This window comes from Canis aureus, chromosome 26 (assembly GCF_053574225.1).
Source record: "Canis aureus isolate CA01 chromosome 26, VMU_Caureus_v.1.0, whole genome shotgun sequence".
NCBI lineage: Eukaryota > Metazoa > Chordata > Mammalia > Carnivora > Canidae > Canis > Canis aureus.
Genome location: NC_135636.1, coordinates 18,263,113 through 18,285,756, shown reverse-complemented (window position 1 = coordinate 18,285,756; position 22,644 = coordinate 18,263,113). Strand labels below are relative to the sequence as shown.

Sequence of the window (22,644 nt, the reverse complement as noted above, 5' to 3'; positions counted from 1 at the left end):
TTTGCACAGCCAACCAAACTGACAGGAAAGGTTGATGTCCTCTTTAGAGAATTAAGGAGACTAATAAGGAAGTTTACCTGAAAAGAAGGCCAAGTCCTCTCAGCCTGGAGGTGAGCAAAGGAGAACCCATGAAGAGAGCAAAAATTTCTCTCCAGGAGTATTTCTTGGTCAGCTCAAGTGGACAGTCAAGGTCTCAGGCATTTTCACCTGGGAAGAAACTTTAAGCAAGAATAATTAAAGGACCACCTTAGCCATGAAAGTGCTCACTAAAATACTCTAGGATTATCTAACCCAAGGCATAATTGTTTCAAATGGACTTCCCTAGATGACTATTGTAAAATGTTTTTCCATTTAATTGAATGGTGGCATTTTCCCTGTGGCTAACTATAAGCCAGTAAGAATTTGGGGATTTTTACCAAATATGCTCCAGTTTTAGAAACATTGGTTTGAAATCATGCTTTCTAAAGCGAAGCGGAGAGCAAGGCCAGCTGTCTGAGGGAAGGACATTCTCAGCTCATTCAAAGGTTGTTTCAAATGGCCGAGCTTTTGGTTCAGAGAGGGACATCCAGAACACCTCCTGTTTGACCTCACATGTTGCTTGATCAAGGAGAAACCCCTCTCTGGTCACCTCCCATCCTCAAGATTCATCAGGCTAATAAGAGACAATTAATTCAGTTTCATCAAATTAATGAAAATAGCCAAAACTTCACCTGCTCTTGAGCAAGAAAGATGAGCTTTGAACCTGTCTTACCAAGTAATGGAGCAAGGAGCCAGCATGCCATTAAGATGAATTTCTTGTCAGTTAATAGCACCATAATTTTGGAGAAGTCCGAGATAGCTTTGAAAAAAAATTGTCGTCAACCATTAACTGCACTTGAGTCCAGCCACAAGGGGGACTCCACCTGTAAAGGTATCAAGGTGAATGGCTTCTCCAAGTCTTAATTGCCAGAATTGACTTTCTGAAATTAATAGTCTTGGAATGGCTTCAGGTGCCTTAATTTGTTTTTTTTTTCTCTTTTCTCTCATTAACACTTTTTATCTTTAAAGGATGTTATTCAAGCCATCAAGGAAACTGCATTTGTCACATCCGAATATCCTGTAATTCTCTCCTTTGAAAATCACTGCAGGTATAATGATGTGTTCTAACTCTAAGTAGCTACTGTTCATTCCCCACTGCTGCTGTACATCTTTTTAAATAGCTGAATAGTTTTGGGAAATGGCAAGGACACTTGGTCTTACACAAAAAAGAAAGGGGAAAAAAATCCCAAACCACTACCCCCTCTAACCTCCAAAAATAAAAAATAAATAAAAAATAAAAAGGAAAAAGAAGTCCTCTTTATATGTATTAGAGATGCTTCCTCTAAACAAAAGGTGAGGGATCAAGATACCTTGCTTGAAGTTCCACTGAGTTGGAAGATATGGCAGTAGATTTGAAATCAGACTTGATGAGTTGAGAGCCATTTTTTTTGAGAGCCATTTTTATTCTGTTTACTTAATTTGGGGGGCAAAATATACTTTTTACCATACCAGTTAAAGTCTGTGGTATGTAACAGCATCTCGCTTAGCATCCAGGGGACAAGTGTAGATTTTACAGAGTGGGAGTTTTTAATCACCTAGGAATGGATGTTTCTTCTTCTTGGACAGTTAATGGATGTTTGAATTTACAAATGCCAGTTCTCTCTCTCTCTCTCCAGCAAATATCAACAGTACAAGATGTCCAAATATTGTGAAGATCTATTTGGGGATCTCCTGTTGAAACAAGCACTTGAATCACATCCAGTATGTATTTTTAGCAAACCATATTTCTAACCTGAATGGATTTGTTTTGAAATTCATTTCTAAAGGGTCAAGTAGTGCTAGAGGACTAAAGATCTTCATATTTATTTAAATTCATTGGTATGGAAAGCTTTTGTGCTTCAGACAGATGTGTAGAGAAAGACATAAAATAAACATCTGGTTCAGTTTAATTTGGAAGGTCTTGAGGTCTTTATGATTTTTGAGATCTCTGTCCTAAAATTTTATAAAATGCCCACTGGCCAAGAGTCTATATTCAGCAGTTGTTCTCAACTTGGTTGCATGATAGTATCATCTAGCATCTTTAAAAAACCTTTGCCAGGGCCCCACTTAGAGATTGAGTTAATTGTTCTGGGTAAGGCCTGAGTGTGGTGTTTTTTTAAAAAGCCCTCCAGGTGAATTAAATGTGCACATAGGGTTAGCACCCATAGGATCCCATTGCTGTGAGAAGTCCCCTAAATTGAAGTCACAAGAGTCTTGAGTTCAAGCTCCGAAGTCCCAACAAAACAAATATTTGGTGGGGAGTGGCGCCTGGGTGGCTCAGTGGGTTGAGTAGACACTGATTCTTGGTTTTGGCTCAGATTGTGATCTTGGGGTTGTGAGACTGAAGACCCTATCAAGCTCTGTGCTCAGTGCAGAGTTGGCTTGGGATTCTTTCCCCCTCCTTATCCCTTCCCCTCTGCACCGCCCTGTGCTTGTGCACGCACCCACTCACTCTTTCTAAAAGAAATAAATAAAATCTTTAAAAATACTCAAAAAATGTTATACATACATTTTTTTGCACTTCATTTTTACACCTGTTAATTGCTTCATAAAGCAAAGAACTTCTAACCTGTGGCCCATAGATAGGCTTTGTGAGGTCTGTGACCTCATTCTCATTGCGTACAATTTTTTTTTGGCATATGATTATTCCAGAGAGTTCATCACGTTTTTGCAAGGATCCATAACCTCCAAGCTGTAAAGATCCACCATCACAAGATGATATGAGTAGTAAGAGAGCTCATGGGATTAAGTATAAAGTACTCTGTGGTAGTAAAAACAAAAACAAACAAACAAAACTGGGGGAAAAATTAGGACACGAGGATATTTGCATCCTTTGCACCCACCCTCTGTCTTTAGCCTGCGGAGGCCATGCCACACACTCCCTGCCCCTGTCTGCGCAGCACTCCCTGTTCTCCCTGCACCCTGGCCTGACATTCTGCTGCTGGCACTTGCAGCTTTCCCTGTGAGGGGAGGTGCTCTGGTCACTGGAGCCTGCTCTGCCCATATGTGAAAGACAGGCCAGAAGTGCCAGAGAACTGACACCCCTCCCTGCTGGCTCCCTCACTCCTCAGGAGGCCCAGCGCCAACACACATGTCCTGCCCAGCCAGCCAGGCTCCCCAGCAGGACCACAGGCCGGCCCCCTGGGTGATAACTTGCCTGATAACACCCCCTTGGGGTTGGCTGCTTGCCTTCTTTTTCTCACTTTCCCACCCCCGATGGACATTTCTGACGCTGCTGCCCAAATAAACCCTGGGTATATTCACATCCTTGTCTCAGACACTGATTCTGAGGGAATCCAAACTAAGAAATGGGGCCCTGGTTTTGTCTTTTTGTTTTTAGTTGTGTTTAAAATTTTATTTATTTATTTATGAGAGACACAGAGAGGTAGAGACACAGGCAGAGGGAGAAGCAGACTCCTTGCAGGGAGGCTGATGCGGATCTAGATCCCAGGACCTTGGGATCACAACCTGAGCCAAAGGCAGATAGATGCTCAACCACTGAGCCACCCAGGTGCCTGGCCCTGGTTTTTGTTTGTTTGTTTGTTTTTAATTTTATTTTTGTTTTACCTAGGCCCTCTGTTTACTTTTCTGATTGGGTTGAGGTGCTTGTGCTTGCTTCTGTGGAAAGATGGCTGTATTCTTTATAGAGTGATACACACATACATGAAAAGTGTTGTGGGGGGTGTAAGTAGATCCACGTGGCAGTAAGACCTCCCTGAAGTGCAAAGCTTTCAGTTTTAAGGGGGGGGGGGCAGTTGGGGAGACACAGAACACAAAGGTAAAACCATCGCTTCAAAACAAGATGGCTTGTGACCTATTGAAAACTTACTAGAGATATCCAGATTCAAGAGAGATCACTGGGGAATGGAGCAGTTACAGAAGGCTTCAGAAGGAAGCAGAATTTTGGCAAAGAGCTTTGTTTGAGGCAACACAGACCTAGGAATGCATGGTGCCTTCCATGTAGTAAGTGGTATAAAGTTTACTTTTGAAAAAGTGAATGGGGCGCATGGAAGAAATGGATGAGTGGAAGGGTGGGTAGGTGTGTACTTGAAGGCGTGGGGAATGGGGAATGGGTGACCAGATACAGCACAGTTGTATGGGTCGGAGGTGATAGAAGAAAGGACGCGCTGCCTTTGCATACATAAATCCAAGCAAACAAAACCACAGTAGGGGTCAGGTTTCAGTAATTGACCACTCACCTTCTTGATTCTCTTACTGAAACTACAAAACCATAATCCCAAGCGTAGGGGTTATGTCAGCCTGCTGAGCAAACAGGCTTCCTAATACAGCCCGACGCATGGGAGGATCAGAGGAGCACTGGACTCCTGCCTGGGAAAGCAGTTCTGACCCCAGCTATCGCGATGATCTCTTGTACTTTACCGGATACATAAGCAGAGCAAGACCTGAAGTTGAGCAGGAGCCCCTTCCCCCAGCAGCAGCACCCCACATCAGACCCGGCTCCCGCTGGGGAAAGTGGAGTGCCTCTGCTTGTCCCTGGGAGACTGTGGGTGTCAAGTTTACAGTCTAAGGTGAAGTTGCGTGGAGTAGGCTGATTGGGGTCAGGGAATGACAACATAAAACTGCGGACTACCACCTAGTGGATACTGGGCTGTATAACAGACCTCCTTGCTCACCCTGGGCTGGGAATGAAACTGGACAAGCACATCATTAATTCAGCCTTTTCTGTTTATCTCTAGCTTGAACCAGGCAGGCCCTTACCATCCCCCAATGACCTCAAAAGAAAAATACTCATCAAAAATAAACGGCTGAAACCTGAGGTTGAAAAAAGTAAGTCAAAGACACACACCAGTGATGAAGCATACACTCATTGTGTGTGTGGACAATTCAGCAGTCTAGAGTGAAATCTATTTTAAAACCACTGATTTGGGAGACAAAGGGAACATAGAAGTATTGTGTATACTTTTCAGAGCTAAGGGGCCACATTGACATTTAAGTGTAGGTTCCTGCATTGGGAAAGCATATTCATATATTCATAAGGAGCAGGATTTGGAATGATCCCAAGGCAAAATGAGAAGAAAGTGGAAGAGGAATTTTAGAATTTATCAAGATAGAAGGAACTAGCGTCTTATCATTTGTTATGCTCTAAAGTCCTCTTAATGGCTTTCCCTTTGCAGTTTGCCTCTGTGAGATATACATAACTAGGGGTCCTGGGTGAATATGTGAATGTGTCTATGTGTGGAAAGAGAGAAATGATTTTATATAGCTATCTCCCCTATATTCTCCTTGGAGATGGTCTTTGAAAATATTTTCTTTCAGCCAGTCTCTTAATTCAGTGAATTGGTAGCATTAAATATTGGTATGATTGCATTGTGTTTTTACAAAACCTAGGTATTCTAGATTTTAAATTATAGAAATTATCATTCATTACAAAAACAATAATACCATGGTAGGATGAAAACAAAGAAAAATAAAAGAAAATAATGAAACAGCACTGAATTATATATTTTACACATGTACTATAGATACATGTTTAAACATAACACATTTAAAAAAATAAACATAACACATTTTTATAAAACTGGGGTCGTGTTAAATACACTGATTTTTTATTATCTTTAATTCAACCAATGGAGTGTATTTACACTCCTACTAAAGTTACTACATACTAACTTTACTGATAATGTATGAAACACTATGCAGAATTTATGTGAGATATGCTACCGTTTAACCAGTCCCAAATTGATGGGTTTTCATTTCTGTAAAAACAACAATAAACATGTGTCATTGTTCATTTTGTACATTTGCACAGCTTCTCCTAGGGTCAGTTGGTGCAATTGGAGTTGGTTGGCCAAAGCACATGCACAGTTTATATTGTGATACATCTTGTTATACTGTCTTTCAGAAAAATCATACCAATTTACACTCTCACCAAAACGTATGAGAATGCTAGTTATATTCTTACTGCTGGCTCTTGGCCATCTTGTATGAATGTGTGCCTGACTGGTGGAAGGAAAATGAGACTTTAGTTTTTTTGATATTTATGTTTTTGGTAACTAGTTTCTTTATGTATCATTATTTATAATGTGCTTCTATATGTTTTCCCATTTTCAAAATTATTTCATCTGTCTTGCTGACTTACAAGAACTTTTTATACAGGAGGATAATAGTCTCAAGTCTATAAGTTGCAGATATTTTTCCTGAAGTTTTGTCACATCTCCTGTGTCCCTTTAATGTCCCTTTAATGTCATTTTAACATCATTCTCCAAACCATGGGCCTTTGTCACCAAGCCTTAGATTCTCCTCAGTAACTGAGCCTTCATCTCAGGCTTAGGACCAGAACTTTTGAGCGTTTTACCCGTGCTCTCCCGTAGTTCTTCATCAAGTGTAGACAGTGTGGTGGTTGCGCATCACGTAAGAAGTCTGGCCAGCAGGTCCAGGTGAGACAGTAGCTGGGTGAGGAATGTAGCCAGTAGGAACCTAGGCGATACATTGCCTTCTCAGTGGTGATCTGAGGACTCAGGCTTTGCAGGTGATCTAGCATCTGTCACCATCTCCTTCCTGTTTTTTTTTTTTTTTAATTTTTTTTATTGGAGTTCAATTTGCCAACATCTAGCATAACACCCAGTGCTCATCCTGCCAAGTGCCCCCCTCAGTGCCCATCACCCAGTCACCCCAACCCCCTGCCCACCCCCCCTTCTACCACCCCTTGTTCATTTCCCAGAGTTAAGTGTCTCTCATGTTTTGTCACCCTCACTGATATTTCCTGTTTGTTTTGAATAACAGAACAGCTCGAGGCTTTGAAAAGCATGATGGAAGCTGGAGAATCTGCTGCCCCAGTTAGCATCCTAGAGGATGATAATGAAGAGGAAATAGAAAGTGGTGAGTTGGTTTCCTTTTAATTTACATGTCACAAAAAATACTTTAAAAAAAAAAGTTTATTTAAGTACTCTTTATACCCAACATGGGGCTTGAATTCATGAGCCCGAGATCAAGAGTCACATGCTCTTCCAACTGAACCAGCCAGGCACCCCACAAAAATACTTTCTAAAATAAGAAAAACATGAATTTATCTTCATGGATCCTTTTATACAATGTGATGGTTTAATTCTTAATAGTCAAGTGTGTATTCATGCACCAGACTTTAATCTTTTGGTATTTTTTGGTATTTTTTCAAATGTTCCTTCCAGTTTACCTGGGCACTAGATTTTTGTGGCTTAGTCATCTCCCTTCCTGTTGTGCATTCAGCTGCTCAGCAAAAATTCAGAGCCAGAGAATCCTTGCTATAAAAGGCAAGGGATTGGAATAAAAATAGCATTTTGCAATCTTTTCCTATAAACAGAAACATAAACTTCGATGTTTTAATTATAATAGTAGTAAGGCAAGTTACAAGGAAAGTAACTTGAGTAGGGACCCAGTATTAAATTTTCAAATTCTTTCAAATAACCAGCTCACCAGAATTACCAATATAAGTAGATAATTTTAGAAAAGGCAGCCTTGCTTTTAATATTTGAGTATTTACTACTAGCTTCTATTTTATTTGAGCCATATAGCCACAGCTATATGTTTGGTTTTAAATGAGTCATTTTAAAGGTTTGCAGTGTTTTTAGAAAATTATTTTTCCATTATGTGGTATGAAAATTGATTAGCACAATGACTTGGCCTTACATTGTGTGCCTATTGGTTGGACAGTGCCTTGGATTTATGTAGTGGTTTGGGGCCAAATAATTTTGAAATACTTACAGAAACACTCTTGGCTTATTATATGAACATCTGAAATAGATGAGTAGATTTTAGGAAAGATTGATACTATAAGTGAAAACCTGAAAGCTGTGAGAATTAACTAAGCTCAATAATAAGGATGGCTTAATAAAGATATCTTACTATGGAACAGACTTCACAGTGATGGTGTGTGTTGCATGTCCAAACCAGGGGTTGAACTCTACTCCCAGGAAAACAGACATAATGATGTATTTTCATATGTCATATATGGCAGTGAGTGTCTAGGAGGGCAAAGATATCTGGAATTATTTAATTGATGACTATTAAAATTATCTATTGCTGTGCAACAAACACCCCCCAAGTCTAAAGACTTAAAATAGCACTTTATTACTTTCTCTCATAGTTCTGGGGGGCATCTGTGCTCATGCTAGTGCTTCTCCCTTAAGTTTCTTAGGCATTTGTAGACAGATGACATCTGGAGCTAGAGTCATCCGAAGGTTCGGTTGGGCTGGTTGTCCAAGATGGCCCACTCCTGTCGCTGGCAGTTGTTTTGGGGAACTCAAGCAAGGTCTGAAGACCAGAGCACCCCATGTGTCCTTTCCATGTGGTTTGGGCTTTTCATAGCATGGTGGCCAAGTTTCTAGATGGAGCACCCTGAGAGCCAGTGTTCCAAGAGTCAAAAAGTGGAAGCTGCTAAACTATTTGAAAACTATGCCCAGAACTGGCCTATTATCATTGCATGTATATTTTGTTCATCAAAGCAAAATTAAGGCCCGCCCAGTTTCGAGGGGGTGGTTGAGTGGCAAGATCACATTTTAGAATGGATATTCTTGCAACTGTCTTTGGAAAATGCTATCAACCCTGATGCCTATTACATTTAGTTAATATTTTTTTGCAAATAATAAACCTAAACATGATTTAAGAGTAAAATATTGAGGGGACACCTGGGTGACTCAGCGGTTTGGCGCCTGCCTTTGGCCCAGGGCGTGATCCTAGAGTCCCGGGATTGAGTCCCACATCGGTCTCCCTGCATGGAGCCTGCTTCTCCCCCTGCCTGCGTCTCTGTCCTGTCTCTGTCTCTGTCTCTGTCTCTCTCTCTGTGTATCTCTCATGAATAAATAAAATCTTTTTAAAAAGAAGTAAAATATTGAAAGGAATGTTATTTGAAAAGGTCAAGAAAATAGTTCTAAAAATTTGAAAAGATGAATGTTATGTAAAATCAGTTCCTTAACTCCAGTTATGTTTTATAGATGGTAGTCAAGAACCTTTAAGACATTACTAGATCCTACAATCCAGTAAAACAAACTGAAGAATAATGGAATAAATTAACAAGGAAAATAACAATAATATGAATGTCAACCACCGTTGTTGTACCAGCTGTGAATGTAGCAGTTTACGTCACTGCCTTATATAATCTTTATTCTACCCAATGAAATAGGTATCATTACATGCAGTCTTCGGAAAAGGAAGCTGAAGCTTAGGGAGGTAATGCAGTCACATGACCCTACAGCTAGTGAGCAGTGGTACTAAGATTCAATCCCAGAATTGCCTGACTTCAGGTTCAAGACCTTTTGTACCTTACAATCCTGCCCTTCTAATATACAGGAATATGAAGAGAACACTAATATGCAAAATTGTTTAAAAAAATTTTTAGAGGAAAAAATGTGACTGATGGAGGTCAAAGTGTGAAATTTCCTGAACACACAGTAATGAAAAATGAGGGTCAGTGTGATTCCATTTATCATTCCTTCAGGGTACTTTCCCACCTTTTATGTTCAGTATTCCTACAAAATATTTGGCTTTGGTGGCCCCCATGTTATTCAGTGTGAACAGAAATAATCATGTGGGATAGCATACATGTAGAAAATTAGCTGCGAGGGCAAAATCATCCACTTGAATTTCTTTTTAAGGGTATACAGGTTTATGCTACACCAGTTATACATGATGCTTAGGTTCCCTCAGTGATGCCTGGCTTAATTCTGATCAACTCAACCAGTTGGCTGTAATTACCCTGGTGTCACAGTATGATCCTATGTACATGAATGGCTAGAGTCTCTAATTTAAATACTCCAACACAGCAGGCAAGAGGAAACCAAGCATAGCTCAAAAGGGTAGCCCTGCCTGGAGGCTGTAGGAAATAGCAAAGGCCCTTAGTCAATGAAAGTGTGTGCCCATTCATTAGGCAGGATTTCTATTCAGAAGGACACATGGCTTCCAGGACTGTGTGACAAACATAGGGAATGCCAAAACTGTATGTGGTTGTGGTTATGTCTGTGCATCCTTGCACAATCAAGAGATGGTAACATTCATTCATATAACTCTTTTTCTTTTTAAAATTTATTATTTCAAGAGAGGGGGCAGGGAGGGAAGAGCAGAGGGAGAGGGACAAGCAAACTTCTGGCTGAGTGTGAAGCCCAATGTGGGGCTTGATCTTAGGACCCCAAGATCATGACCTGAGCCTAAACAAAGAGTCAGATGCTTAACAGACTGAGCCACCCAGGTGCCTCTTTTCATACTTTTTAAAATCTCAAGTCTTTATGATTTGTTTGGGACACATTCCTTGACTTCAAGTAGTTTATACCTGGCTGGCCAGGTTAGACTAAGAGATATATGAAATGGAAATCTGATAGTAATAGTAGGAAGTTTCAAAATCTTGGTTATACACTGTGGGTCATAGAAATCCAGTAGTCATGGAATCTTGGTGTCATGCTAAGAATCTAGAGAAATCTAGGTCCATACTTACTCTGTGACCTCAGATTTGTAAATCATATCTCTGAATCTGTCTCCTTATCTCTAGATTTTTTAAAAGACCTTTTCCAGCTCCATAAATCTTTTTTGTTTCCTGCCAAAGGCCTATATGACCTGCTCTTTTCTCTTTGTAATCCTCTGCCTCCACTCATCCACTCATCAGAATACCAGTTCCAAAACGGGAGGGTGTCTTTCGGTCTTGCCTCACTTTTTTCCACATCTGGAATAACACTTTGCAAAAAAGCAATCCCTTAAGAAATTCCAAATCTAAGATACCATCAGTTGAAAGACTAAGAAAGAAAGATGCTGCTTCCTATTCGCTGTAAAATACCATTGATTGAAAAACGTGTTACAATACCAGAAATATTAATATGTGAAAAAAAATGCATCTGAGAACTGATGAAATAGTTTTTCATTGATTCTTGTTCTTGAGTTCTTTGCACATTTTAAACAAGCTTAAAAAAAAAAAAATCTCCAGGGACGCCTAGGTGGTTCAGTGGTTGAGTGTCTGCCTTTGGCTCAGGACATGATCCCAGGTTCCTGGGATCGAGTCCTACCTCAGGCTCCCCGAGAGGAACCTGCTTCTCCTTTTGCCTATGTCTCGGCCTCTCTGTGTGTGTCTCTCATGAATAAATAAAATCTTTAAAAAAAAAAACTCTTCAATTCTTATGGGTCTGCTTCCTACTCTTGGGAGTCTATACTCAGAAATTATTTCACTTTTTTTCCAGGAGGAGTCCCTCATGCTCTGTGTGGTTACAGTGCTGGCCTTGTCCTGAGGCCTGTGGGTTTCTCCTAATGCTGGAAAGCTTGGGGGGAAAATCCCTAACCTGGGAGCTTTTTCAGAATGGGGATCATGGGAATCTAGATCTCACACCAGCATGTGGATCATTTTTCTGTGGATGATTCTTTTTCCACTGACAGCCTTGGGAGGACAGAGTTCTTGTCACTTTCTGGACTGGTGAACTGAGTGCTTCTCTGCCTCATTTCTCAGCTCAGGCCATGCTCCTGGGGCATCAGCTTTATTTAGCACCCACTTCCAGCCTCCCAGTTAGCATAAGCCCAAGGAATGATTCTAGTCTGTTAAACCTAAGCCAGCTTTGACAGGAGGTTTACAGGTGTAGTACAGTCCTTCCAAGTTCTTTCTCTTTTATGTCACAACACACCCAGCTGCAAGTCACTATATCCATAATATTCAAATAAACAGTCTGTTTTTAGAAATTATCAAGTGTATTTTCCTTTTCTTATATCTTCCTTGGTTTTCCCTAAGTCCCAGGGAAGATCAGAACACACTTTGTAAGTCATAGATATTCCTGAGTGCTTGAGACTTTAATTTTTACAGTTAGTGTAATGGGATGGAAATAATCATTCACTTAGAAAAATGCAGTAAGCATCACGCATGCCCATGGCAAATATCATGCTGGACGCGAGAGAAATAACAGCTAATGAGATGTGCTCCTTGGCCTTGAATAGGTAAGAGTTTAGTGAAAGTTTTATTTGAATAAATTTGCATATTCAAATGTTCCCACTTTTCATTTAGCTTCTTTGGAAGAATTTACACTCCACCCAAGGTTATGAAGAAGATCTGACTGACTGGCAGTAATTTAGCTTCATGGGTTTTCCTTTTGTCTTTGACACAGCTGACCAAGAGGAGGAAGCTCACCCTGAATACAAATTTGGAAATGAACTTTCTGCTGATGACTTGGGTCACAAGGAGGCTGTTGCAAATAGTGTCAAGAAGGTCAGAGGCTTGGTGCCCCTCTTTTTCATGACTGTCAAGAAGAGGTAGCAGCTATTAGTTGTGAAATTTTTAAAATGTGACATCCACAAGAAAATAAAGTAGCCTATAATTGCCCTTCTACATTGGGTAACCAGGATCAATATCTTAATGCAAGATATGTACGATATTGTTAGGACATTGAGTTGCTCATTAGCCATGCCCAGTGTTGACCACCACCTATTTAGTATCCTTTAAGTAATATCATTTATTGCATTATTATTGATGAACAGGGAGACAACAACAACAGCCTGGTGACAAAGGTTAACATGTTGAAGTCATTAGCAAAATGGCCTACCTGAGCATCCCAAGCAAGCCCCTCATTAGAAAACCAGTCCTACAAGTTAGATATCTCCTCTCCCTCCTAATGTAGAATAAACATGAAAGTATTTCCATCCATCTGACTATTCATCCATGAAAAATAATTGTTATATACCTGCGGGGTGCTAGGCATAGTCTAGGCCATAACAATCCAGAAAGGTCAAAACACGATTGGTTTCAGCTCTCATAGAGCTTATAGTCTGATGGGAGTTTATTTTTTTAATAATAAATTTATTTTTTTATTGGTGTTCAATTTGCCAACATACAGAATAACACCCAGTGCTCATTCCGTCAAGTGCTCCCCTCAGTGCCCGTCACCCATTCACCCCCACCCCCCGCCCTCCTCCCCTTCCACCACCCCTAGTTCGTTTCCCAGAGTTAGGAGTCTTCATGTTCTGTCTCCCTTTCTGATATTTCCTACCCATTTCTTCTCCCTTCCCTTCTATTCCCTTTCACTATTATTTATATTCCCCAAATGAGTGAGAACATATAATGTTTGTTTGCCAACATAGTATGTAACACCTAGTGCTCATCACATTACGTGCCTTCCTTACTGCCCATTACCCAGTTACCCAACCCCTCCACCTACCTCCCCTTCTGCACCCATTTGTTTCCCAGAATTAGGAGTCTCTCATGGTTTGTCTTCCTCTCTAATTTTTCCCTATTCAGTTTCCCCTCCTTTCCTTATGGTTCCTTTCACTACTGAAAAGAGAAGTTTCAACGGTGTGGTGGATGCCACTGAAGCAGATGTGAAGAAGTAGAGACTATACTTTTTGAGAAGTTTTGCTGTAAAGGGAAGTGAGGTACAGGCTGGTGGCTAACAGCAACCTGAGGAGTCAAGGGAGTGTTATTTGCAGAACGAATGAATCTGGAGTATGTTTGCAAACTCTTGGAAATGGTGCCATAGAAAGGGAGAGATTAGTCTTGCAAGAGAGAGAAGGAATATAACTAACTGCCTTTGAGTTCCCTGAGAAGGTGAGGGTATATGGTATCATGATGATGTGAGGGTGTGGTCTTTGATGGGAGCAGGGTTATTTAATCATTGAAGACGGTGGGTGAAAATGCAGGTAGGTGCTTATTTGGTAGTAGGGAAATGGGAAAGTGTTTAAAAAGCAAAAAGCCAAAGGAACATTTTGATTACACCCTCCCTCTTCTGATAGGGAGTATTGCCACTACTTTGAGATTCTTAGATGCCTACTAAGACTCAGTGCCTACCTTGATGCTACTTTAACCACATAGAGCCTTTAGCAGTACCCACACAAGTGTTGAATTAGCCATTCGTACTTGCCGCCCTTTACATATCAGGAGAGATTGCCACATCAAGTTATTTCCTAAACTCCATCACTAAATAATTTAGCTAATATAAGGAAACCTCTAAGTAGACAAATATTACGAACAAAGGAGGGAAATACTATTAAGGTTTGTTTTTCTAGTATGTAAAACAGGCTGTTGTATCTTTCCAGTACTTATTTTGCCGATGGCTTTATGTCATCAATAGTTTTCCAGCTTCACAAATAAATAGAATAATAAGCTTACATATGTTTATTTAAATATTTACATATGTATGACTAGTAAATTTGGAATTTTGCCCTTTAGAGAAGTAAACAAATAATTATCTTTCTCTAATGTAGGCGTCGGATGACCTTGAACATGAAATCAACAAAAAGGTAAGAAAATAATTTCCTTGTGCAATTTTTTTATTACAAAATACTGTATGTGGCCCTCTAATATTGAACAGTTTGTACTAAATATGGTCAACTCTATCTCCCACTCCCTGCCTCATGCCATGGAATGTCAGGCTTACTGTTTATAATATTTAGATGCTTAATGCATCTAATTATGACAGTCTTCAAAAGAAAGAATTATTCACAGTGATGAAATGATTAATTCCTGATAAAAATCACAAAACTAGGGCAGGTGAATAGGATGATTTTCCTCAAAACAAGTGTTTAGTGCAGTCAGGCACTTAGTTGGCATTAGAGATTTCATTCCTATAGGAGCACATAATCATCAACACATTGAATTTGAAATTAAAAGTGACCTACTAGGTCATCAGATGTTCTAGCATACTAGAAAGATGATCTTGTTTCTGACTACACTGGCATTTTATTTTATTTTATTTTTTTAAAGATTTTATTTATTTATTAGAGACACACAGAGAGACAGACAGACGGACAGACAGGCAGAGGGAGAAGCAGGCTCCATGCAGGGAGCCCGACGTGGGACTCAATCCCGGGTCTCCAGGATCATGCCCTGGGCCGAAGGCGGCGCTAAACCGCTAAGCCACGGGGACTGCCCTACACTGGCATTTTATAGGATCATTGGTTAATTTCGCACTGCATACATTCTAGGACTTTTATTTGATGTTAGTAGATATCGACTTTATTATAAGTAAAGTTACATTTTTAGTTTCTTTTGTCCTCTTGGACATTCTTCATGATACCACAGTGGTTTGTTTTATTGAGTAAATGTGAACAGTTTATTACAATAGCAAGACTGGTGGCAATCACAGAAATTTGCCTTATAATTTGATTCCCATACTTCAGAACTTCAGAACATTATGTCTGGCTGTCTGTGGGGCCCTATCTTATTTGGAGGGAGACCCTATATTCTTACTGTCTAAATAGTAAGTTTGGAATAGTAATGGTAAGTCTGATCTCAATCCCTCCCATCATGTTCATGAACTTCTTTTCTAGAATTTCATAAAGTATTGAGGTCAACAAAGCAGAGGTTGATGTTTAGTCCCTGCTATGTATTAATTAAGTAACTGTGACCACATTGTTTTAATCCTCAAGGCCCCAGTCAGTGAGTGGAGCTCTAATCCTTACTCCACCTGGTTACTGGCAGTAATGAAGTGGTGCATCCCGGAATTCAGCATGTAGTGCCCAATATGTGGTCCTGGTGTTACTAACACCCGAGAAAGGACTCAGACATGGCCTCTGCCCTTATTTGGGTGGATGGGACATATAAAGGAATGATTAAAAATAAAAATAAATTATATTATCTGATTGTTTATCTCAGGTTTTTTTTTTTTATTGGTGGAGTCAGCTTGATGGTTTAGAATGCCCAGATTGTCAAGTCATCAGATAAGACAGTCTGACCATTTTTTTAACTAACGAATTGATTCATATGGACTAAGCAGTTCATCCGCCTATATCAGTCTATGCAGGAAGTCATGCCATAAAATGGAAAAACAACTTCCATGTGAATCAGAATCCCCTGGAAGGCTTGTTAAAGCATAAATTCCTGGACCTCATCCTCAGAGTTTTCCGATGAAGTAAGTCTTCATCGGGTTTTCAAAGTTCTCAGCAAAATGTTGATTGTTTTTGAAAGTATTATTTTTGTTGTTTATTTTGTTCTGATTTACCAAGAAATAAACCGAAATAATTTGTTTTCTATTTTCCTTTTTGTAAAATAATACAATTTTGACATATCCTATGTAGGGGGTTAGCAGATTAGTTTCAGAATAAGCTTTTTAAAAATGTACCATAAACTACTTACATATGTGGCTAAAATTCTAGACCGGTATTAAGCAAAGTGTGGTCCCCAGACCAGCCACATCATTAGCACTTAGGAGCTAATGGAAATGGAAATACTTGGGCCTCACCTCAGACTCACTTCATCGGAAATGCTGATGATGAAGTCCAGGAATTTATGTTTGACCAAGCCCTCCAGGGGATTCTGATACACATGGAAGCTGTTTTTCCACCTTATGCCACAATTTGTGAAATTATAAATGATAATACCTGCTATATATATTTCATAGATTGCTGCGAACTTCCATTTACTTTTTTGACTGTTTTAAAGTCCTCTGGAAATCTTTTAAAAAAATGTAAGACTAGCCTCATATTTTATTATTATCTCCTTTTCTATTATTAGGGGCTATGATAGACATGAACTTCTTTTTTCCTTTATGTAGACTCCATGCCTGATGTGGGGCTCAAATAATGACCCTCTGAGATCAAGAGTCGCATGCTCTACTGACTGAGCTAGGCACACACCCCAGACATGAACTTCTAAAATTATCTTGTAGCACAATTGAGAAAGAAAAGGTCTTTATCTTTCTATTTGTATGCAAAGATCATCTTTAGTGAGGATGTCTGTAGCATGTATTTATCTGTCCCACCGAGGTCCTCAACGTGCGTATTCCTTTCATTGTGTTTGTAGGGCCTGGTTACTGTAGAAGATGAGCAGGCATGGATGGCATCATATAAGTATGTAGGTGCTACCACTAATATCCATCCATATTTGTCTACAATGATCAACTATGCACAGCCTGTAAAGTTTCAAGGTTTCCATGTGGCTGAAGGTAACACCAAAGGTTAAATTCTATTGCCTTTTTAGTCTGCTTTTATTATGCTGATGAGCTGTAATCTGACTTCTCACCATTTTTCTTGGCATCAGGGCAGCTCTCCCTCACCCTGTTTTAGTGTCACAGACCATGCGTGTAGTCTCGTGTCCTTGGCATGCAGTGACATTCCCTTGTCATTCCCTTCATCGTCCACAAGGTGGCTCTGAGATACTGTGGATTTCGTAGCACTAGGAGAGCTTGGTATTGCTTCTTGCATTCGGTGTATTTTCATAAGACATCTTTTCATCAAAAACAGCCCTCCAAAACTGTACTGCAGTATTTTTAAACTTTCATAATCATTTTTGGGCTGGAGAAGCCATCATCGTCATCAAGTGTACATATTTCAGGGGTGGCTGTGTGGGAACATTACACATACTTTGTTTAATGACTCCAAATTTAATCCATCACTATTTAAGTCAGCTGTCCTATCCACAAGATGTTAATGAAAGTAGGAGATACTGATAAGATAATGAAACATCTGCCTCCAAAGCCTCGTGATTCAGGATGTGATTATGTTTATTACTTGTCTTTCCTCGAGGTTGGATGGGAGCATTTCTGAGTGCATCTTTATTTTTCTTTACAGAGCGCAATATTCATTATAACATGTCTTCTTTTAACGAGTCCGTTGGTCTAGGCTACTTGAAGACACATGCAATTGAATTTGTGAAGTATCCTTATGTAGTAAATGGAATGAATGGCAGGTTCACTTTGGGGTTGGCAGAAGTCTCTAAAACAGATAAATGGCTGATAGATCATTGTGGTTGTAGTGCTAATAAAATAGTATGTGTGAAAGACCACAGCAACTGAAAATCTGCACAAATGTGAATTGTTTTTATAGTCTACACAGTGAACTGTGGTTTTTCTTCCAAGCATCACTTAAAAATGTGAAATTTATCTCTGTTATCTGTGTGTCATTATTGGTCTAGACTTTATGTTTATTTATTGCTTCTGGAATACTCTTTTTTTTCTGTTCTCCTTAATAAGTTACACAGTTATAACAAACGGCAAATGAGTCGCATTTACCCCAAGGGAGGCCGGGTTGATTCCAGTAATTACATGCCTCAAATTTTCTGGAATGCTGGCTGCCAGATGGTTTCGCTGAACTATCAAACCCCAGGTACGAACTGATGTCCAGTGACCTCAAATTCCAGGAGAACACTTTGACAGGATGGTGCCAAACAGTTGCCATCAGTTGGCTGTGGGCATTTTTTAAAGGAAGCAGACATATGGCAAAACAATGTGATGTTGGATTTATGTAATGGTGAGATATGAAAAACTAAAAATAGAGCCATAAAAAGGGTAGAAGACAAAATATTTTGATTTAAATTTAATTTCCTTTCATAAATACCACAGCTAATCTGCCAAACATTGTCCCCTTTTCCACAATATTTCTAATTTTTCTTCTTTTTTGGATCATACTTATCTTCATTTCCAGAGACCAAATTAAATGAGAAAAATTTGAGTATCTCTGTACAGTAACTATGACTCATTTCTCCTTTAGAAAGTACCCTTCCCACTGTTAACATTCAGCAGATATCAATAATGCAGTGGCATGTCACCATAAAGGTACAGAATATGCTCGAGTAGACTCCACTAAGTGTGTAAGGATTTATATATTCGTAGAGGCACTAATCTGTAACTTTGTCCTCCAAAGTGTATTCAAAGGCAAGTTTCCAATATATTATATTTTTCCCTTCCCTGGAAGGAGAGAAGTAAATTTTTTAAATGCATAAACAATTTTTTAAGCTTTTAAAGCCTGTTAAGAGTTTAGGATTACAACTTTAAGATTAGAGATTTAAAACTAGGTTTCTAGTTGTTTTCCTAAAAGAGGTAAGAAGTATTCATGTGCTGTGGTTAATTCCATAGCCTGGTCCTTAAAAATGGTAAAACAAAGCAAAACAAAAACCTTTTATTGTTCAGTCCTTTGCTATATGAGGGCATACCTCCTATCTTTCCTGATTTGGGAACGTTTTTCTTCTCTAGTCCATCCACCCTACTTTGAGAGTTTCTCTCTACCTTGTTCCCTATTATTTGGACTGATTAAAAGGTCTCTTGACTTCCATCCCTTTGCCATGAATGTGGTCTTGACTGTGCTTCCCTCCCCTTGGTGGCACCTTCTCAGGGATCAGAAGCTGGAGTCAATTGTCTACACAGCATCTCCATTAGTCCTTGCTATGCTAAACTATGACCAGGTACCAGCACAATCCCATAGTGTTTCTATCAGAGACCAAATACAAGAGTATCGCTAATTTTACTTAAAAAAAAGAGAGAGAGAAAGAGAGAGGGTTCAACTTGTATTGTATTTCCAGTTGTCAGTGAGTCCATTATATGGATTAAATGATTCTAAACCAGTTCATTCACTAGGTCAGCTTATGTTTTTTCTGTAATGTTAGGATCAGTCACAACATGTTGAAGAAGGAAAAAAATCCATCAGCTTATTCTTTTTTTTTTTTTTTTTGCAAATGAGAAAAGAGAAGATTGTGTCCCCTTGCTAGAGAAAAATCATAAGCATGCCCTGCCAGTGTAGTCCCCACTAGAAGAATTCTCCCTAAGTCTAAAAGTAGGAGCAAGCTACTAATTTTATTTTATTTAGTGTTTTTAATCAAGTTTGTACTCCTATGACCCTACTGGATATCCCTAGCCACCCCTTAATCTGTGATCATAAGGTGTATTCTTCCCAGTTGAACATCTATACTCAACACTAATTGAACAATCATTTGACTCATATATTGAATCCAATTTTTAAAGCAATTCTAAGCATCTCTATGAAAATATATTTTATGTTTAACTTAAACACAACATGATTTCAGCAGGGAAGAAAGTTGTGTGCTCTCAACAGACCCAGAAGTACCTTGTAATGTTAAAAAGGACCTTTTGGCCTCGGATCAGTATCTGATTTCCATTGTTTAAAATCACCCATCATGGTTTTCTTTGTCCAGGAAGATGAGATGCTAAATTATTTTTGTCTCTTGACAGATTTAGCGATGCAATTGAATCAGGGAAAATTTGAGTATAATGGATCATGTGGGTGAGTAATGTGATTTAAACTGTTGTCATCTTGTTCCTGAACTCCATACTACAGCTATATTGAAACTGTGTCATTTTTAATTAGGGGCTGCCCAATTTAAGCTGAGTTTGAGGGATGGGATAGAAACAATTGAAATCCCTAGATAGATTATATTTGCAAGTATACATTCTTCATCTGCCCAGTTTACTAAGCGGGTTTTAAAAAAAAATCAGCCACAAGTTAAGCAGTTTATAATACACACTCTAGAGTTTAATTCTCTGGCTTTAAATTTAAGAGTGGAAGTTTGTATAGGTATGATAGATAATGATTCCTGCTCATTTGGACATTAACTGGAAACATAGATATTAAATATATGTTATTTTGCCTAAGAAATAGAGGAATTCCTTCTATGTTGATTTAACATATAATGAAGTTGTGGGTGTCGATTTGAATTTAATACACCTAGGAAGAAAACTTTGTCCTGTCTTGATTCTTTTGCATGTCTTGTAAATAGCAGTTATCAAGAAATAATGCTCTGAATATTGTTCTAGTTTACTTAACTGGCATTCTTTAAAATCTGTGAACCAAGGAGTGAAATAGGAAATGTTAATTCCCTAATTTCATAGTGTAGAACACTGAAAGGTTAAATGAAACTGTGAAGTTAAATTCTATAGAGGAAAAAACTGTGTAGCCATGTTTTTCATCCCTGCATCTGTCCCCATGCCCCTAAATTAATCCAATGGAGAGCCATCCCATCCATAATACTACTGTCGGGAAATTCTTGGCCTCTCTAGTTGAATACCTCATTTTTATCACTAAAACCAGCCAATCAAGATAACATTTTTCAGCAGCCGTGGGTTCAGAGTGCATACCCACACCTCTTCCTGCCTGCCAGATGGTTCTCTGCCAGTTCGTCTACACCCATGAGTAACCCACCACATGCATAGCTGGCACGTACATGATATTTTCCTCTCCTGTGTGCTTTGAAAGAAATTAAAATCATATACCTTAAACCAATACGTTAAATGTCAGTTACAGAAAGAAATAAAAATGATGCGATTCAGAAGGAAACCACAATATACACATTGTAGAATTTTTTTAAAGCTCTGTTGTTGTTTAATGCATGACGTTCCTAACCAGGAGATTGATGGATGGACCCCCAGGGGCAAGCTGAGGCTGCAGGGGGTGGTGGTGGTGTGGGGCTAAAAGCTCCAGGCTAAAGCCCAGCTTTGAGCCCTAGCTCCTCCACCCTAGCTCTAGTTGCCTGGCATCTGTGGTAGATTCTGGGCCACCATCTTGTGCTCCATGAAATGAAGACCACAAAATTCATCACATTGGGTTTGTGGCGGCAGCCCAGGAAGGACAAAAAGGAGTGTATCTGAAGGTACTTCATAAACTGCAAATTTCTGTGCACAGGGAGGTTTAAGAAAAGCTTAGGACCTCATGGTGGATCACACACACAAGCCAGGCAAGAATCATTAAGTGCTTTGTCCAAATTGGGCCTTTACAGAGTTCAGGGAGGCAGCTAGGGCCCTCATGGTTCATACCAGACACATCAGCCTTGGCGGGGCTCCCTCCTAGGAACCTTCCTTGTGGCCCCATGACACTAAAGTTTTCCCTTTTTTGCCTCAGCTGTCCGATGGCCCATACTTTCACAGGGAGAGGAACAGTCTCCAGATAGAGAGGTCCTAACAGGAGTTGTACCTGTATGCTCCATTTCTTTGCAGGATTTTCTGTTTCACCCTGGTTCACATGATCAGTGTCTCTCTTTTTTTTTAGATTTTATTTATTCATGATGGATACAGAGAGAGAGGCAGAGACATAGGCAGAGGGAGAAGCAGGCTCCTCCTGGAGATCCTGATGCGTGACTCGATCCCAGGAAGGATTCCTTGGGATCATGCCCTGAGCCAAAGGCAGATGCTCAACCACTGGGCTACCCAGTCACACCTCAGTGTCTCCTTTTATGCACCACTGTTTATTTTCAGAATGCATTCACAGACAAGGGCAGTGCTCCTCTAGCCTGAACTCTGTGCTGAAGTGTTTGAGTGATGTGACCAAAAACCTAAGTCCTGTAAGAGGGGCTAGAAAAATAGGATTGTTGAGTTCGGCAGCCCAACTTGGAGATGCATTGACCGTAGCATTCAGTCATGTGTCATCATTCCCTCAGGCTTCCCTTTTGCCCAACCGGAGGCAAAGGTCATCACTGACAGGAAAGAGGGAAGAAATCTTCTCAGTTGTCTGTTTCTCGGCTCTTCTGTGATGGAGTGGTCATAGCTGGTAGTCACAGGGCTGGCTCACCGGATGCATTCCCAGGAAGTGAGGGCATCCATGAAGCTCTGGCTTTCACTACCTTGCCCTTGTGGTTCTCCTACTCACCTACAGGGACTTGTTAAAAACTCCTTGATGGTGTGTCTGTAGACTGGGCTTCCGTAAAGAGGCATTCTGTACCTTTTAGGCTTAGGGTGACAAGCAGTAGCTGCTTTATGGAGAACATCAGTGTGCAAAGCGCATGGACACCCTCTGAATCCATCAACACTAATGAAACATTGGGAACCTTTGTGGAATTTCCTGTCTGCTCTCTGGGCTGATCTCTTGGGAGGCTGTGCCATTGGGCTCAGTAAGTGTGTTTTTTAGTAGGAAAGTGAGCAGTAGTTTATGATAGACTCATTTTAAAAATGAGCAAAAGTGTACAAATGTGGCATTTCT

General features: G+C 39.8%; 1 protein-coding gene across 13 annotated transcripts in view; it reads left to right on the top strand.

Moving 5' to 3' along the window:
• PLCB4 (phospholipase C beta 4) overlaps positions 1–22,644 on the top strand; it is a 418,936-nt gene that overhangs the window by 337,915 nt on the left and 58,377 nt on the right. For 11 of the 13 annotated variants that reach the window (XM_077872231.1, XM_077872230.1, XM_077872235.1 and 8 more), the window contains 10 exons: positions 1,048–1,127; positions 1,695–1,779; positions 4,755–4,845; positions 6,802–6,897; positions 12,123–12,223; positions 14,212–14,247; positions 16,748–16,901; positions 17,515–17,599; positions 17,924–18,048; positions 19,908–19,959. In XM_077872231.1, coding sequence (XP_077728357.1) covers positions 1,048–1,127; positions 1,695–1,779; positions 4,755–4,845; positions 6,802–6,897; positions 12,123–12,223; positions 14,212–14,247; positions 16,748–16,901; positions 17,515–17,599; positions 17,924–18,048; positions 19,908–19,959 — 905 coding nt within the window. The remainder of the gene's footprint in view (positions 1–1,047; positions 1,128–1,694; positions 1,780–4,754; positions 4,846–6,801; positions 6,898–12,122; positions 12,224–14,211; positions 14,248–16,747; positions 16,902–17,514; positions 17,600–17,923; positions 18,049–19,907; positions 19,960–22,644) is intronic. The other 2 variants (XM_077872242.1, XM_077872239.1) reach the window with 1 other exon arrangement.